This window comes from Macrotis lagotis, chromosome 2 (assembly GCF_037893015.1).
Source record: "Macrotis lagotis isolate mMagLag1 chromosome 2, bilby.v1.9.chrom.fasta, whole genome shotgun sequence".
Lineage (NCBI taxonomy): Eukaryota > Metazoa > Chordata > Mammalia > Peramelemorphia > Peramelidae > Macrotis > Macrotis lagotis.
In genome coordinates this window covers 195,515,148-195,531,917 of record NC_133659.1, presented here as the reverse complement: position 1 = coordinate 195,531,917, position 16,770 = coordinate 195,515,148, and the positions used below count along the sequence as shown (strand labels likewise).

The following is a 16,770-nucleotide window of genomic DNA, read 5'->3' as shown; positions in this document are numbered from 1 at the left end:
CCTAGCCAATGCTGCCGAGCGGCGGCCCGCGGGGCGGACGCACGCGCCGGGACCCCGCTAGCCCGAGCGGCCGCTGCGCGCGCGGAAGGGAGAGCTGGAGGACAGGAAGTGAGGGAGGGGACAGCGGGAGAAGGGGAGGGGCCCGAGGGCCGAGGCCGCCGCGGGCAGGCCGAGCGCGGGGCGGGGTGGCGCGCGCGCCCGACTGGCCTCGCGCGCGCGCGCTCCGGGCTCCTCGCGCCGCGCCCCCCGCCCGGGAGAGGCGGGCTGGATCGTCCCGGGGCGGGGGGGAGGTTGGAGGGGGAGGGGCGGGGTGAGGCGAGCAGGAGGCGGTGACGAGGCAGCGAGGCCGGGAGGGAGGGGAAGGAAGGGGCCATGGCCGCCCGCTGAGGCGGCGGCGGGGGGGAGGAGGCGGCTCGACCCCCAGCTCGGGGAGGCGAGGCGAGGGCGGACGGACGGACGGACATGGGTCCCCGAAGGAGTAGCAGCAGCAGCAGCAGCAGCCGCCGCCGTCGCCGCCGCCGGAGGACGCGGCCCTGAGAGGCCCCGGGGCCCCGGCGCGGCCCCCCCCCCCGGGCGGGGTGAGTGAGGGGGAGGGGAGGGGCCTGGGGTCCGTGCCTCCGCCCCCTGACCCTTGACCCTCGCGCCCTCTGACCCGCCGTCGCCGGGCCCGCGTTCTCTCCCCGCCCCTCCCCCCAGCCCCGGAAGCTGTGGGTGTTGCTCGGCCCCGGGGTGTGGCGGGGCCTCCTCCCCTCCTTCCCCGCCGGCTCGGGCCGCGGTGCGGGAGGCTGCGGCGGCCGGGCGGGGGCCGCCCTTTGTCTGAGGGGGAGGACCCGGCCGGCCCGGGGGGGGCTGGGACAATAGCGGCCCGGAGCGCGGCAGCCGGGGGGGGGCGGGGGGCGCGCGTGTCCCCGGGCCGGGCAGCGCCGTGGCCGCAGCCCCTCCCCCGGCGGGGTGATGCCGCCTCCGAGCCGCGCCTGACCCCCGGGCCCCCGCCGCCCGCCCAGGGGCGTGCTCGGCCCCCCGGGCCCCGATCCGTGTGCGGAGGGCAGCAGAGCTAGAGCAGGGAAGGCCCCCGAGTGCCCCGAGGGAGGCCGCAGGTTAGGGGGCAGGTGACCCGCCCAAGGTCACGAGCGCGGGGCTCCGGATCGGAGAGCAGAGCCCCGGCCCGGCCCCCGCCCCCCGAGCCTTGTGCGAAGTCACCCTCCTTCCTTTGGCTCGCTTTGGTTTTTGTTTCATGAGGAGAGATCCAGGGTCCTGCTAGGTACTATGACTTTGGGTAAGTCGTGTAGCCCTTCCGCGTTTATTCATGAGTAAAGTGAATTGGTTGGGCTCGATAATCCCTAAAATACCTTTTTCCACTGAGTTTCTGCAAGGCTAAAGTGAAAGTCTGGGACAGGGAGTTAGCCAAAGTGCCCTCTGCAGGCTTTCTGTTGCCCCGAGGCCAAACAGGCCACTCTGGGAGGAGATGCATGTGCCATGCTGCTGGGCTACAACTCAGCCAATTGGGTAGTTTTCTGGCCCCTCTCCAAGGGAGAGCGGAAATCACTCCAGGTTTCCAGCCCATGGAAGCCTGTTCTCAAACAAGGTGGGAGACCCAGGAATCAGTGAATTGTTGGGGCAGACTCGCAGAGCCCCTGACTTCAGCTGCCTCCCCCTCCCCAATATGTACAGCTGTGTTGCCACCTGCTGTGTGCTATGAGCAGTCCGAACGCCTTCTCCAGGAGAGTTTGCAAATGAAAATGGAGGAAATGTCTTTGTCTGGCCTGGATAACAGCAAGCTGGAGGTGAGGACTCTCTCACCTGTTACTCTCATCTTTGTTCTCTGGGAATCTGTATTTGATATCTTCAGCAAAGATTGCTGCATGCGTGATGCTATGGTCGAAAGGGCACTGAAGGATTTGAAGTCAGAAAAGGCTTGGGTTCAAATCCTGCCTTAGCCATTTTCTACTTCTCTGACTTTGGGCAGGTCACATCAACTTTCCATAACTACATTTCTTTCTCTGAAAAATGAAGCGGTTTAATTAAACGTTCTGAGAGTAGACTAGATAATCTCTGAAGTCCTTTTCAGCTCTTAGTTTTAAGGTCTAGGAACTTGGGATGACTGGTTTTTTGGGCAAAGGAATAACTGAGAGCCTTGAGAAGTAGGTCAAAGAAAAAAAGCAGTTCAGGATAAGGACTAGGCATCTTGTACCTTACCTGGATATGTGGCATCTGTAGATGACTTTAGGGAATAAGACCCAAGTAACAAGGACCCCTGTACTCATTCTTGTTCTTCTGTGGGGCTCAGGCCATTGCACATGAGATTTATACGGACCTGGTGGAAGATGCTTGTCTGGGACTCTGCTTTGAGGTGCACCGGGCTGTAAAGTGTGGCTACTTCTTCTTGGATGACACAGATCCTGACAGCATGAAGGACTTTGGTGAGACTAAGATGTGGAATAACATTTTCTGTCTCCACAGACTGTGTACTTTGGTCTTGGGGAGAGTTGTTTCCCCTGCTTTGTAGCATGAGGTTCTTATAGTTAATTGTGGTTTGGGGCTGGATCTTATGGACTCCTGGGCTAGGAACTGAGAGGAGAGTGAAAAGATCAAATGCTTTAAAAAACAGCCTTGACTTTCTGGCTTGTGGGGTTGGGAAGGTGGATGTGGTAGCTGGGGGTGGGGAGGGGGCTTTTCCTGCCTCTGTCCTTTGTTGGATACAATCATGACCTGCAAAGCAGGCCCATCTCCATTTCTCATGAGAAGCTGTATGCCACAGCTCAAGGGGGGGAAATTGTGTGTGAATTTAGGGCTGATTCCTGAAGGTGCCTAAAGACTCCTCCTGCTTACCCTGACCTCTGACCCTCACCTCCCCAGAGATTGTAGACCAACCTGGAGTGGATATCTTTGGGCAAGTGTACAATCAGTGGAAAAACAAGGAATGTGTTTGCCCCAACTGCAGCCGCAGCATTGCTGCCTCCCGCTTTGCTCCCCACCTGGAGAAGTGTCTGGGCATGGGCCGGAATAGCAGCCGTATTGCCAACCGTCGGTGAGTGGGCAAAGAAAGTGGCCCAAGGGGAACTGGGGTAAGGAGGGGGGACAGATCCTGAAGATGTTCCCATAACCACCTCCCCACCTCTTCTGGACAGCATTGCCAGTAGCAACAACATGAACAAGTCTGAGAGTGACCAGGAAGACAATGATGATATCAACGACAATGATTGGTTCTATGGCTCGGAGAAGAAAGGTAGTGTAGATCTTCCTGGGGAAATCTTGAGACGGGGCGGGTGGGGGGTATAGGGGGACACTACCCAGTTGATGCTTCTTGTTGTGGGGATATTGTGCTTTTCCTTGTGGGACCTTAGATTTGGAAACTTCAGGTAATTGCAATCATCTTCCTTTTCTCCTCATAGCAAAGAAGAGAAAATCAGACAAGGTGAGAGATGGGCACACAGAGGAATAGTGGAGTGGGGAGTACATAGAGAAGATATGCTATCCTCTGGGCCCTCAGTGAGCCTTTATGGGCTTCAGGCTAAGGCCTGGAAGCAGGGTCACTAAGTCCTAGGGCAGAGAGAGGAGGGGAATTGGGGGAGTGGAGTGGAGGCTTTGTTCTTTTGTCAGCCCCCTTTGCCTTTTCTGCTTCTTTGCTCTATTTCCCCCTAATACTTTCTTCTCTTTCTAGAACCCCAATTCCCCTCGAAGGTCCAAGTCATTAAAACACAAAAATGGTGAGTCCAGGGGACGTGGCTATGACTGGGGGGCTAAGAGACTGGGGAAACCATCTAGGAAGAGTCAGTGATCCTTCTGTCCCTTCTACATCCTCTGGTTTATGACCCATCTTTCAGTACCTCTGCATCTAATTCCCATTCTTTTTTTTTTATTCTTTAGGGGAACTTAGCAGCAACTCAGATCCTTTTAAGGTGAGTAGGGCTAGTTCCAGTTCATTTCTGATAGTTTCTCTACATTTTTTCATCTTGGTTGTGGGGGTTAAGGGTATGTGTGAATTTCTCCATTGAGTTATGGCAAATTGCTTGATGGTCTAACAGCCAGAAACAGTGAATGGTTTGGGAGCCTCCTTCTACCTGGTTTTCTCTTATGTACTGCTGAAAGGGTTCACTTCAAAAATTGTGATCATAAACCCTTGCAACTTAAGAGATGTTATATGCCCACTAGTGGTTCATCAACTCCTTTTTTTCATCTTCCCTGTCACTGATTTTCTCTAATCTTTTCACAGTATAGCAACTCTTCTGGGATCAATTATGAAACCCTAGGTCCTGAGGAACTTCGAACCCTGCTTACCACAGTGAGACCCTAGGAAGGGGAGGTATCTGGGTCTGGGAAGGTGTAAAGTGAGAGAAAAATTGTGGAAGAGGTCAAGGTATTGGCAAGATACCCCTTTGCTAATAGTTCCTTCTAGGGGTTGAGTGAAGAAGCCAGTGGGGATGCTGTCATTTTGAGATGTGGGATCTAGAACTGAGGGAGGCAGAAGTAGTTAATGATATGATGTAGATTCATTGTTTTGTTCTCACCTCAGCTTCGTGTTTCTCTTTACAGCAATGTGGAGTGATATCTGAACATACAAAGAAGATGTGCACAAGGTAAATAGGAGACTGGGGGTGAGTGTGTGAACTATGGGAAGTGTGGAGCACTTGTTCTCTACCGTTCCAAGGAGTGCCAAGCTAAATAGCATTAGCTTTTCTCCTAATCCTTGTGATGGGCTATGGATTTCAGATGCACTTGTCCCTATCACAGAGGAGATACCCTAGATAGACTCTGCTGTTGTAGATAAAATCTTACTGTCCATACTTCAGTGCACAATATGGGGACTAGAGCTTTCTCTACTTTCTTTATCAAGGGAGGGCAAGTTCAGCGAGGCCCAATTGATTGTAGGCATCTGGGTTTCCTAGTCAGGATTGGGTTGTCACAGATGTTTTGCCTCACAGGTCCCTTCGCTGCCCCCAGCATACAGATGAGCAGAGACGGGCTGTGCGTGTCTACTTCCTGGGCCCCTCAGCGTAAGCAGCAATAGTAAAGGACATTGAGATTAGGGTGGGGGTGGGGAGTGACCTTGGGTGATGACCAGTGTCCCTAATATCCCTCTCACCTCCAGCCCTTTGCCTGAGGCAGAGGGCTCTGTAGAGAACGACAGCTTTGATGTGGCCGAGAGCCAGGCCCTGATGAGCCGGCTACAGTGGGATGGCTCCTCTGATCTCTCACCCTCTGACTCTGCTTCTTCCAAGACGAGTGAGAACCGGGCTGGGGGTGGGAGAAACTGGTTGGGGGGCAGGAAAGAATTTTTAGTTTCCATGTGCCCAGCACACTTTCAAAAAATAAAACTTCAAAGAGTTGAGTATTGCTTAGGGGAGTAGAAGGTAGAATGTCTGCCCTATGGATTAGATATGGGACAATCTCAAGCAGCTTTCCCCAGAGTCATTCCCTGTGCCTTTCCCCTCAGGCACTAATAACTCCGAATCAAGGAAGACCAAGAAAAAGAAACCCCACCTGAGTCTGGTGGGGGCTGCTCCAGGCCTCAGCTCCAACAAGAAGAAGAAGCCAAAGCCCCCTGCACCCCCCACACCGAGCATCTATGATGACATCAATTGATCAGAGGCTTGGAGGCTGTTCCCTTGTCTGGGCCAATTTCTGCCCCCCTTCCCCAATTCTGGTTGACAGGTGGCAGCCTTGAGTAAAGGCTGGGGATTTGGGGTTGTGAAGTATTGGGGGGGGGTCATGCCAGTTTTGACCCTGGTTTGAACCACAACATGATGGCAGAATCCTATTGACTGTGCATGACACTCAGGCATGCTGGACTCAGACCTGAACATACTCTGCCTTGAACAAGTTTTTTGGGGGAAGAGTTTTTCTATTTATTCTGTGATTTCCTGGATGTCCAGCTGGGATTGAGAGGAAAAGGGGCCAGACTTGGATACCATGCTAGGGTGCATACACTGCCTGCCCGTCACCCCAGGGATTGAATGAAATCCCGTGGAAGGCACATTGTGGCTATCCAGGGGGGCTGTGCATTGGGAACTGAGCCCCAAAGAGGCCCCTGTCTGCCTTCTGCAATGTGAATGGTCTGGTGCTTGTGGCTGACAGCTACTCTGCTGCCCGTTTCCAGAGTCCTGTCCAGTGGACCCCTCTTCCTGGAGTGGGTGGGTAGGCACAGAGTATTCCCTTGGGGCAGTTCACACTGGCCGCCCTCTCCACCTTTCTCCTCAGTATCTTAGGGCCACCTGGGCTGTGGGAGCTGCTCCTCCTTTGGAGAGCCAAGAGGGGCTGCCAGAAACCTCTGACTTCAGGGAATGGCAAGGGAGAGGGGAAGACGGGGGAAACTGCTTATCAGAATTTTCCTTTCCCTCCTTCCTTGAACCTCAGAACCCTTGGGGAGGACAGGACCCCAAAGTGAGTGGGAACGGTGCTGCTTTATTTGAAATGTTTTCTTACCTCATCCCCTGCCCTGGGAAAGGGCCCAGCCCCACCCTGAGGGTGGCCCCAAGTTCCTCCCCCCCTTACCCTTTTGTCCTGATAGGACTCCCCCAGGTCCTTATTTGCTGCTTGCTGCCCTCTTTTACTCCTATGTGCTTTAGTTCATCTCTTTCCCTTCCTCCTTAGCTCCCCCCCCCCAAGTTATTTATTCTGAACTTGTAGTCTGACACTCTGAGGCGAGTCCTGATCTTCATACTAGGTGGGAAGAGGGCAGACCAGGGTGCTGGTAGGTTTGTACCAGAGGAGAAAAGCTACAACGTTAGATCAGGTAGTGCCCATTACATCCTGCAAAGTTGGGATGAAAGCATTCCCTTCTCTTCCCACCCCACCACCCAGACCTAAACTGCCAGGACTGGGGGGGGGGTGTCGAAGTGCTAATCAGTTTTGAAAGTTGGGAATACTAGACTTGAATAGGACTATCCTGAGCAACCTTATTGGGGTAGGCAGATAGCCTTTGCTCCCGAGATTGGGGGAGGGGGTATCCATCACTATCTGACCTACAAAAGTTAATAGCATTAGTGCTCAGGACTGGCTGAAATTTGGGTGGGTCCTGGAGAGCTAGCAGAAATAGTAGATTGGGACCTACTCCCTGCCCTCAATTCCTACCCATCATCTCCAAACCCCTGGCTGGGCCTGGTTACCAATCTGTATTTTAACCCAAGACTTGTTTTTTTTTTTTTTAAAGGAAAAATAAAGCCAAACTGGAGTGTGAGCTAGAGTACAGGCTGGGCCCAGGGCAATCCCTGCCCATTATTTACCATATTCTCTATAGGAGGGAATTCAGTGCCCGGGAACCCTTCCAAATCATGTCTTGGAAGAAGGTTGGCATTGGAGAAGGGGCAAACTTACGCTTGTTGGGGAGGGGTGGGCAGAGGGGCATGGAACCCTCGGCTTCTGTGAGGGATGGCTGTAGCTCTTCCTTACTGAGGCCCAGATGGTTCCTACCTTCCCCTTATCTAAAGCAGGAGAGTTAAGAAGCCGTTTGGGAGATTTTCCAATGTTGACTTGCCCAATTTCAGTTCACCTCTCAGGGCCACAGCCCCATTCCCTGCTGGGCTATACGAGATGAGCCTGGTCTAGCTGGGATCTTTAGGGAACAATTTCTTTCCCTTTGGGGAAAGAAGGCTTATTGCCCTTAATTGCTGGGTTAGGAGCTTCCCAGGTCTCTCCCCTCCCTTCTCTAGTAACAGGCTATGTGGATTTTGCTTCCCATCCTTCCCCCAGTTCCCAGCTAGATGTATTGTCCACCCTGTAGCCTATCATGTGTCTTAAGTGTGTGGGGGTTCTGTATCGATTTTTTTTTTTGTGGCCGGTGGCTTTTTTCCTTCCATGCATCACTCCCCCCCCTGCATGCCCAGAGGCCACCTACCTGGCATTAATGCATGCTGGGGCCATTGGGAGGGAGGGGGTGGTGTTGTCCTGTGGTTTTGAAATTTTATTTTTGCATATGTAATCCATCTTGTACAGGTAGCTAACTTTGTATACGCTGTGTACTCCTCATCCCCCATGGCTGCTGGTGTAAATAAATTGCATTTTCCTGTTGTTAAAACTATGCTTGTTCATCCTCCAGTCTCTCTGGGGAAAAGGGCTGGAGTTTGATCCAGTTGTCAACAGAATGAAAGTTGAGAAGCAATATTGAGTGACCAAAATCGGCCACAAAAGAGTAAAACTTTATTCAATCACAGGCAGTGGCCATTGAGTCAGGAGCCACAGGGGTAGAAGTCTCTCTATCCCAAGGGCAAAGTTATTTCAACCTTAGAGGGCATGATAGTGCAGACATTTCTTCATGGTGTCCTGGCCTTGGATTTGAGGCAGTAGCAGTCCTAGCCCTATTCCTGCATTTCTTGATCCTAGGGCCTCGCCTCTGACTCCCAAGAGTTGTCACAACTGTAAAGGGTTTTGTAAAAAAAAAAACAAAAAAAAAAACGCAAGCAAAGTGCTCTAGAAAAGGGGAGAACCTTGGAAATTCCAGAACATGAGAACCATCCTACTGTCACTACTTGGGGGCCATGGGGCTAGAGAGGAGCTGGTCCAAGGAGGTTCCTTGGCCCTGCCTGCCCCACCCCCCTTTCCTGAAACATACTAGATTTGGTCATCTTATAAAGAAACTACCATAGAAATGAGAGGTGGTTGGCTGATGACTAGGCATGGGGCCCTGTTGCCCCTGGCAGAAGCATGCTGTGGATACTGCTATGCCCCCCTAGCTGGCTGCCCAATACAGAGAGCAGCCATGCAGGAAGCTGGACAGGCCAGGAGCTTCAGTGCGTGCAAAGCTGGTGGCACACAAAAGAGATGGGGGTGGCTGACAGGGAGCCCCCTCTATATTCTAGGATCACCTAAGAGCCTGCACCTCCACTAAGTGGGGCCATCCACACAGAGCCCACCCACGCAGAGGACAATCACTCTGGCCTCGGGTATGTGTCTTTTGGGGGGGGGTCCTCATTTCTACCTGAGAGTTGTTAATGGGCAGGGGAAAGGACATGGTCACCCTGCTTGGGAGCAGAACTGAGGGCATGGAGAAGAGGTCACATGCCTACCTCCCATGGAGGGCCCACATCCCTTTTACTGACCACCACTAGCCCTGGGGTCCTTGGCACCCAACTCTGGGCAGGGAAACATGGAGGGGAAGGAAGACCATGACTCTTCTTCCCACCCCCAGGTGTCTTTATCGTCCATACATCCCAAAAACCAGGAAGCTGAAGAAGACAGTGACCCCTACCAAAGAGACAGTGGCAGGTGCTGTGAAGAACTGTCGATAGTTGATACGAAAGTACCAGACTACACCCAGCAGCACTACAAATACGGGCACCATGAGGCTGCCCACATTGACGCTGAGGCCTGGTGGCTCTGTGGTTGGAGAGGTGGGCAGCGCAGAGGAGCCAGAGGCTGCCGGCCCCGTGGGTGATCGGTGACAATGGATTACGCAGTTGTCGGTGATATTTAGGGAGCGCAGGGTTCGAGCTGGATCCTGCAGCAGGCGGCCTTGGTAAATCAGTTTCATCTGACTCTCCTGCCCCGGAAAGTATTTGCTATGAAAACAGGAGACAAGAGTCAGAATCCTGAACATAGTTGGACAGAAAAAATAGAGAGACAAATTCAGGAAGGGAGAGTAGCTTAAATAGCACATTCCCAGGGACCCCTTATGGCTGCTGGTTTTGTGCCAACTTTTCCACCTAAAGGTCAGGAACCCTTCTTCCCTCGCTCACCTCTTGAGGGTGCCCACGGTGTCCTCGGGCCTGGCCACAGCCAGCTCCTCTGTGTCATTGAGGAATTTGAGCCGGACATTGATGAGGCCAGGGTTGGGCAGAAGGTGAGTGCCACCCTCAGGCCTCAGAGAAGCTTCTGGACTGCCGCTCTCGCCACCAGCCGCCCGATTAGGCAGCCCCCGGATGTCAAGCAGGCGGTCCAGACCCGGTTCAAGCCCACCCCCAGCACCGGGCTCACCTGCCGAGTCCCCCCCACCTTCCTCCTCAGCTTTCTCCTCAGGACCCTCTTCAAGGTGGGTGGGCTCGGCCGGCTCCGAGGCGCCCGGCCCCCCAACCAGGTGTTCCACGTGACCAAGACGGAGCACGGAAGCGTCACCGGCCGCCACAATGGTGCCCAGGAGCTGGCTGCTGCCAGCGTCTGCCACGTAGGTGGAGAGCCAGGCCAGCACGAGGGCCAGCACCAGCACCACCACACCCAGCACCACCGTCACCTCGTTGCCCACGCCTTCAATGAGGGTGGCATCGGGCGGCTCCATGGCTGGCGTTCTCCCTGGGTCTGGGCTGCGGGGCACAAGGAGGAGAGTGTTAGCGCGGGGAGGGCACCTGCGGTCTCTGCTGCCCCGACACGCCGAGGGTGGGGTCTGCCCGAGTGACCCGCCATGGGGGGGCACTCCGGGCCTGGCCCCCCGTGGCCCCCGCACCCACTTTTCCGCCTCCTCGGATTTCAGTGACGAGTGTGCGAGCGCTCGGGGGGCGCGGACCCCAGACCCACTCCCGGGGCCCGCCCCCTCCGCCGGGGTGGGCATCCGGGCAGCTCCCCTCGGGCAGGCCTCCCCGCGCGGGCCCCAAGGGGAGGCTGAACACCTGCTCGGGGGCCGGGGGCGCCCCTCGCCCACTCCTCCCACCGCGGGGCTCGGACTCGGCCCCTTCGGGGGCGGCAGCTCGGGCACGGCCCCCTCCCCGCGCCCAAGCAGGTCAGAGGTCACGCCCCCTCCCCGCAGGTTCGGCCGGGGGCGGGGCCACGGCGCGGAGGGAGGGGCCGAGGGGCGGCCGCGGGGGGTCCTGGGAAACGGAGAGGACGGGCTGGAGAAGGGAGCGGGGACGCCTGGCAGCGGGGCGGGGGCCGGCCGGCCGGCGGCTCCCCGGGGGCCCTCCCCTAACCCGTCCGGGCGTCCTGTATGCACCGGGACGGCCCCGGGTCTCACCTGCCCGTCCGGGGGAGGCGGGGCGGGGGGGGCAGCAGCAGCCCCGGATTCCTTGCAGGACCGGGTCTTCCGGCTCCCGCCGGAAGCTACGTGGACACGAGACCGGAAGTCCCACCTCCGCCCCTTCCTCGCCGCCGTTCCCGCGGGGTGAAGCTTCCGAAGCAGGGGCCATTTGAAAAGCCGACTTCCGGGGAGGGGCGGGCCCTCCGGGGGCGTGGCCAGCCGCAGGGGGCGGGCCCGCGGGGTGAGGAGCGGAGGCGCCCGCGGCCGCCGCTCTCCCGCCCCACCCCCGGGTGCCCGGAGCCTTGGTTCACTCGAGGGCCGGATGACGCCCGCGTGTACCCTCCCCGGAGTTGGAGGTCGCCTCCCTGAGGGTGGGCCCGAGGCCCGCCCGGCGCCCCGTCAGGACGGACGCGGAGCTCCGGCCGCTGACCTCACACGGACCAGGCCCGGGCCGTCTGTCAGCGCCTCTACCCGGGAGTGGCAAGAAATGAGAAAGCCAAGCAGCGCTCGGGAGGAGAGCGGGCCATGGGCAGCCCCCGGCTTTGTCGCTCCCTTTGAGGGGTTTCTGGGACCTCTTTTCTCCACAGAACCGCAAGGAGTAGAATTCCAGATGAAGAAACTCAGGTTCTGGATGGGCATGAGATAGTAACCAGGGCGTCTGGAACCGGCCTGGATTGGGATCTAGAGGCGCAGGGAGAAGCGTGAAAGGACACGGAGGCAGCAAGGCTGAAGAGCAAATGACACTGGTTACTCCTTTGTTCATTCTGTCCGGCGATGGGCCAGGGAAAGATCTGAGTACTAGCTTCTCCGTAGTGGTAGCCCACAGAAGAAGCAAGCCCTGATAGCCCCACCCCCCACTTCTCCTTGGTACTAGGTGCCTCCCGGTACCGGTTCTGCTTAACAGTCATCTTTGAGGATCTTCCAGGTAATGTGAGGGGGACTCGTGGTGTTTGTTATGACAACATACGAATGGTTTGTCATATATGCTATTTGCTCGTGTTTAATAAAAACTCCTGTTGAGCATCCTTTTTTATGGGGGGGAAGGGAGAGAAGGAAGAAAATTTTCTAAAATGTCCTTTGCTCTATTTGAGTGGCCCAATGGACTCTAAAGGCTGAGAACCACTGCTGTCTAGATCTGGGTATCCAGCACCTTCCCCAACTCAAGCTCACTGAATGCACCCCTCAATCTGAAGGAGCATGTAGTTCTTGAGGGCAGGGGGCAGTGGAAGTTGGGATACAGCCAGGCGACATCGATTCCTGAGGTAGCTGCGGAGGGCATGCCTTGCCAGGTGCTGTAGCCGACGGGGCTGATTCGCCATTCGGAAGGCAGAATTGTAGAAGGCTTCATGCTCCTAAGCCAGTAGAGAAAGTTTTTTGTTTTTTATAAGGCAATGGGGGTTAAGTGGCTTGCCCAAGGCCACACAGCTAGGTAATTATTAAGTGTCTGAGGCCAGATTTGAACTCCAGGGCACTCCAGACTCCAGGGCCGGTGCTCTATCCACTGCACCACCTAGCCACCCCTCATGTAAGCAGTTCTTAATACTTCTTTCTGACCAGGTCCTTCTGCAACACACCTCCACAATTCCCTCCTACAATAGGAAAACACTACTTGCTAGCTCTCCTCTCCTCACTGATGATCAAACCTCTATCCAGATCCTTCTATGTCACTTCTTGGGGGGTGGGGGGGTGCCTCTGGAGGTGAGATCTGCATCTCCATCCATAAGAGAAACATACCTGCCACAGCTCTGGGGGCACAGCCTCAGCCCAGGTTTCACTAGGTGGGACACAAGGGTAGGCATTGAGTAGTACTTCCAGGGCTTGTGGAGATGAAGCACACAGCTTCAGCATCTGTGGGAAGACAGTGACATACAAGGTAGGAAGCATTATTTGTACTCTCCCCCTGGCCTAAGTTCCAGGTGGGTGAGATCACCCCTTGTTTTGACAGACTACGTGGGGAAGCTGTTTACTTTTTCATTAAACCATGTTCCTTAGTTCCCAGCTGCATTCCCCAGACAATTCAGTTCCTACCCCTTCATTCCACTCAAATTCAGTACATAAATATTAGGAGTTGGAAAAGACCCAGGGAGGGGCCATCTCTAGGATCTCTTCTCTTTTGTCCTTCCCTTGACAATATCACCTGGCATTTATTAGTCCCAATCCAGCCCTAGCAGTATAACCTGCACCCCCAGCCCCGGTCTTCCCCACTTTGCATCTTGTCCTCCCAACCTATCCTGTGCCTTTGCCTTCCATCACCTCTGGGCGGATGGGCTGAGCCCCATAGTCCAGCAGGGCAGTGATGAGGACCTCTGGCTTCCCGTCATGGGCATCCTCAGCTGCCTGTAGAGCACAGTCCATGGGTGTGTGTCCAGCCCCGTTGGGAGCATCAGCCTTTGCCCCATGGTACAGCAGCAGTTCCGCCAGACGCTCACAACCATTGACACAGGCATTGTGGAGTGGCGTGTGGCGCTTTCGGCCTGCTGCCTGGGGATCTGCCCCCGCCTCCAGGAGCTGCTGGACCACACCCTCATGTTGGCGTCCTGGTCCTTCAGCCCCAGCACAGGCTGAGTTGAGGGCAGTTTCGCCTTGGCCTGTACGCAGGGTCACATCAGCTCCATGTTGCAGGTACAGAGCAACGTGTTCTTCCAAGCCCCGACCAGCTGCCACATGCAAGGGTGTGACCTTACTTTCCCTTGAGGCCAGGTTCACAGATGCTCCCATTTCCAGCAGTAATTTGGCACATCTAGAGGGGTGACAGGGGAAACCGGAGTTAACACCCTTATCTGAGGTCCTAAGCCCCTTGAACCTGTCCTCTCCCACCTCTCAGGATAAAGGAAAGATTCAACTAGTTTGAGTCTTTAGAGCTTATAAAATATGGTGGACATACAAATTCATCAGCATCCTTTTATACCTTGGCCAGCTTCTCAAGTCTACTCTAGACATATTTCAGGAATTTCCCTTAGTCAGCATTCCTTTCCCATCCTATGGTTATTTAGAGCTCTGCTGGGCAAGAGAACTTGCCTTCTTTTCTGCAAGACACTGGGATGGGTATACAAAGATGAGGGACCTGGGCCTCTTCCCACAGGGAGTCTCAGGTTCACAGGGGAATCAAATTTAGGTAAAAATACCTAAGGCAATGGAGTTCAGTGACTTTCCCAGACCCCCTGCTATTGCCGGGATCCAGCTGTCCATAATGCCCTGTTTGTAGATCTACAACAGCTAGGCAATTAAGTGTCTGAGGAGTCCACCTGACTCTAGGGCCAGTGCTCTATTCACTGCACCACCTAGTTGCCCCAGGAATCAAATTAATAAAAACATACATGAATGACTATCCATCTACTCTATGCCAAGTGACAACCCAAAGGGAACCTACCGTAAAGATTCAGGGGTAGTGCAGAGATGGAGGGGGGCCATGCCTTCCTCTGACAGCACATTAGCATTGGCTCCAAAGTCAAGCAGCAACCTCACACAATCTGGCTGGGCCTGGGCACAGGCTTCATGCAAGGCTGCCCGCCCCCCAATTCGGGCATCCAAATCAGCACCCTGGAGGATCAGGTGGCGGACACAGGTGGTGTAGCCTCGGGCTGCCAGAATTTGTAATGGGGTCGTCTGCTTGGTCCTTGGGGTCAGCACCCAGAGGCCTGGGAAACGGGAGCAAGTTATACCTACCATTAAAAAGGATCGTGAGCAGAAGAGGATAAAATTGGGAGGGGCAGGAAAGGGATGGACCAGAAGGACTATGGAATGAATAGGATGGAGTATCTTCTTCCAAGATAGAAAAATCTTCAAGATACCAGTTGAAACACTGAACATTCATCAGGTTGTCACAGGTCACTGTTGTTCTTTTACCCCCCAAAAAGTGAGGTGAGATAAGCTGGACAAATTCCTAAGAACTTGGGGAAAATTCTCCACTGGGAGGGAGGAAGGAGGAGGTCCCATCCTGTGTCAATACCACCAGTGGATAAGGGATGGAATCTAAATTTTTACCCAATGACATTCTTTTCATTCTCTTCTTTCTACCCAATTAAATGCCTTCTTGATGTCCCTTACCCAGTTCAGCCGACCATGCCAACTGGTCACTGACAGTCTCCACAATCATGTTGGCTGTTGTTTCATCCTGGAACACGACCTGAATTCGTTGTAGATCTCCCACAAACAGGGCATTATGGACAGCTGGATCCCGGCAATAGCAAGGGGTCCGGGAAAGTTGAGTCCGGGTGCTTGGGGGGCACCTCCGGCTGTATCGTTGCCAGGCAGCTGCCCGGCGCCTATCTTCCCATTCTAACCACTCTTGTTGCAGGCGAAGTGAGCGTAGAGTGGAAGAAGTGAAGGGGAAAGTCTCCCTTGCCATGCTTGTAGTGGGCCTAATATATGACAGCCTGTGCCCAGGCAATATTGAGCTCACACTACACGACCATCTCTGCTCTGGGAAAGCCCCCTTTGCCAAAGCTGTTTGTTCAGAAGCAGCTGAGGCTATAAATAGGCCTCCCTGGCAATCTGATCAACAGGTTTAGTGCAGTGTCATGGTCCCAGTAGAGAAAAACTTGGGCCTGAGCCCCCTCCAGAGGCCAAGCTCTTATTAGCATGTTTACTTCCAGACTGGGATGTTCAATAGGTCCCAGCTGAGACTAAACCTCTGGATCCCAGTGGTAAGGTCCAGGGTAAGCCAAGTTTGGGTGCAGCATAAAGGAAGCAAGTAGCCTGGGTCTTCCTAGTTAGAAAAGACTTCAATCATCAGTTGTTTGAATGACTGACAACCCAGGAAATAAAGGGAGATGGAATCAGTCACCAAAATTAGCAAGAGGTGTGCTTCCAGCTTCCACACAGGACAAGAATACAAAACCTAGAGAGGTTTCCTTCATCACAGGGACTTCAAGGTGAGAGCCAGCAGTTAGCTGCTGTCCACACCTTATCTCTCTCTCTTCGATTCTCCTTCTAGCCCAGATAATAAAACCAGAGAATAAGAGGCTGAAAAGGGCCAAAGGGCAGCCCATTCTTCTCTTCTCTTAGTCAAGCTTCTCCCCACAAATTGGCAAGTTAGATCCCCTCCTCTATGAAGTTACAGGAAAGTAGAAAACTGTCCACAAAGAAAACAGAAGGTTTTCAGGCAGACACTGGATGACCACTTGCTGGGGAGCTAGTTTAGATGGGCTCCTGCTTGAATTGGACTTGGTTTCTTTCTGATACCAAGATTCAAGGAAGTGGTCCAGCTAACTCATCTCTCCCCTGGGGTATGGCAGCTCTACTTAGACACCTCTAGAGGGGGGAATGTGGCTAAGAAACAGCAACCCAGTTGCTGCCAGCTCTCCTAAGGTGAGAAAGGCGTCTTTCACAGTTGTCCCAAGATCTAGCAGGAGCCTGCTATGACCCCAGGACAATCCAACTGGTGGAAAGCTCTCAGTACTTGAGCACCATTTCCCTCCTGATATACCAAGCTATGCTTGTGCCCAGTGGATTAGAGGCCTCCATTGTTTTCAGAGATAGTACAGCTGTCCATCCTTCCCACCCCTACCACCAGCCCTACTTAAGGGTACTCGGGGCACACTTTGGTTTAAACATTTGTGCACTTGAGGCTGTTTTGGCTCTACCATCTTACTATTTTCCTAAACCAGCCCACTCACCAGCTCACCCTCTTCTAGTTCCACCTGTCCCACATAGATAGGGGTAGATAGTTAAGGAAGTAGGAGGGTGGGTGGGTAAGGGACCCTTCCCCTTTCCTCTATCAGAGATGCTTTGGACAGGAATGAGATCATAACTAAAAAGTTCTTGGAGATTATCAGAGAAAGGTGCCTCTAAAAAGTCAGCTACGATTAACCCTATTGGAACTCATTATTGTATAATTAAACTGCCAACTGCCTAGTTGCAGCAGTTAGCAACCCACAGTCAAATTCCCC

The 16,770-nt window shown here is 54.4% G+C and overlaps 3 protein-coding genes across 6 annotated transcripts; 1 reads left to right on the top strand and 2 right to left on the bottom strand.

The window, feature by feature from the left end:
- Positions 1-396: 396 nt before the first annotated feature.
- ATXN7L3 (ataxin 7 like 3) lies at positions 397-6,489 on the top strand. 3 transcript variants are annotated; one of them, XM_074224282.1, is made up of 13 exons: positions 397-578; positions 1,672-1,784; positions 2,288-2,420; positions 2,857-3,028; positions 3,129-3,226; positions 3,393-3,415; positions 3,662-3,707; positions 3,868-3,899; positions 4,214-4,282; positions 4,534-4,577; positions 4,923-4,994; positions 5,090-5,223; positions 5,435-6,489. In XM_074224282.1, exons 2-13 carry the CDS (start codon positions 1,734-1,736, stop codon positions 5,581-5,583), a joined length of 1,023 nt encoding a protein of 340 aa, XP_074080383.1. In that variant the 5' UTR covers positions 397-578; positions 1,672-1,733; the 3' UTR covers positions 5,584-6,489. The 3 variants fall into 3 exon arrangements, with proteins under 3 accessions (XP_074080383.1, XP_074080382.1, XP_074080381.1); XM_074224281.1 differs by lacking the exon at positions 397-578 and adding an exon at positions 951-1,276; XM_074224280.1 differs by lacking the exon at positions 397-578 and having other exon boundaries at positions 1,290-1,784.
- A 1,611-nt stretch (positions 6,490-8,100) lies between these two features.
- TMUB2 (transmembrane and ubiquitin like domain containing 2) lies at positions 8,101-10,995 on the bottom strand. 2 transcript variants are annotated; one of them, XM_074224283.1, is made up of 3 exons: positions 10,877-10,995; positions 9,672-10,232; positions 8,101-9,494 (listed from the first exon to the last, which is right to left on the bottom strand). In XM_074224283.1, exons 2-3 carry the CDS (start codon positions 10,205-10,207, stop codon positions 9,131-9,133), a joined length of 900 nt encoding a protein of 299 aa, XP_074080384.1. In that variant the 5' UTR covers positions 10,208-10,232; positions 10,877-10,995; the 3' UTR covers positions 8,101-9,130. The 2 variants fall into 2 exon arrangements, with proteins under 2 accessions (XP_074080384.1, XP_074080385.1); XM_074224284.1 differs by lacking the exon at positions 10,877-10,995 and adding an exon at positions 10,536-10,655.
- Positions 10,996-11,356: 361 nt separating this feature from the next.
- On the bottom strand, positions 11,357-16,764 carry ASB16 (ankyrin repeat and SOCS box containing 16). Its single transcript, XM_074224279.1, has 5 exons — positions 14,927-16,764; positions 14,250-14,517; positions 13,133-13,619; positions 12,614-12,727; positions 11,357-12,231 (listed from the first exon to the last, which is right to left on the bottom strand). Exons 1-5 carry the CDS (start codon positions 15,225-15,227, stop codon positions 12,046-12,048), a joined length of 1,356 nt encoding a protein of 451 aa, XP_074080380.1. The 5' UTR covers positions 15,228-16,764; the 3' UTR covers positions 11,357-12,045.
- Positions 16,765-16,770: the final 6 nt, after the last annotated feature.

What these genes read in the sequence shown, in the direction of transcription:
- ATXN7L3 (XM_074224280.1), top strand. Translation starts at nt 1,470, where the DNA reads ATGTGCCATGCTGCTGGGCTACAACTCAGCCAATTGGGTAGTTTTCTG. An exon ending in TGGATAACAGCAAGCTGGAG is followed by an intron (nt 1,785 to 2,287) that starts GTGAGGACTCTC and finishes TGTGGGGCTCAG; the next exon opens with GCCATTGCACATGAGATTTA. An exon ending in CTATGGCTCGGAGAAGAAAG is followed by an intron (nt 3,227 to 3,392) that starts GTAGTGTAGATC and finishes TTCTCCTCATAG; the next exon opens with CAAAGAAGAGAAAATCAGAC.
- TMUB2 (XM_074224283.1), bottom strand. Translation starts at nt 10,207, where the DNA reads ATGGAGCCGCCCGATGCCACCCTCATTGAAGGCGTGGGCAACGAGGTG. An exon ending in ACCGTGGGCACCCTCAAGAG is followed by an intron (nt 9,495 to 9,671) that starts GTGAGCGAGGGA and finishes CTGTTTTCATAG; the next exon opens with CAAATACTTTCCGGGGCAGG.
- ASB16 (XM_074224279.1), bottom strand. Translation starts at nt 15,227, where the DNA reads ATGGCAAGGGAGACTTTCCCCTTCACTTCTTCCACTCTACGCTCACTT. An exon ending in ACTACCCCTGAATCTTTACG is followed by an intron (nt 13,620 to 14,249) that starts GTAGGTTCCCTT and finishes TCACCCCTCTAG; the next exon opens with ATGTGCCAAATTACTGCTGG. An exon ending in CTCAGCCCATCCGCCCAGAG is followed by an intron (nt 12,728 to 13,132) that starts GTGATGGAAGGC and finishes GTCTTCCCACAG; the next exon opens with ATGCTGAAGCTGTGTGCTTC.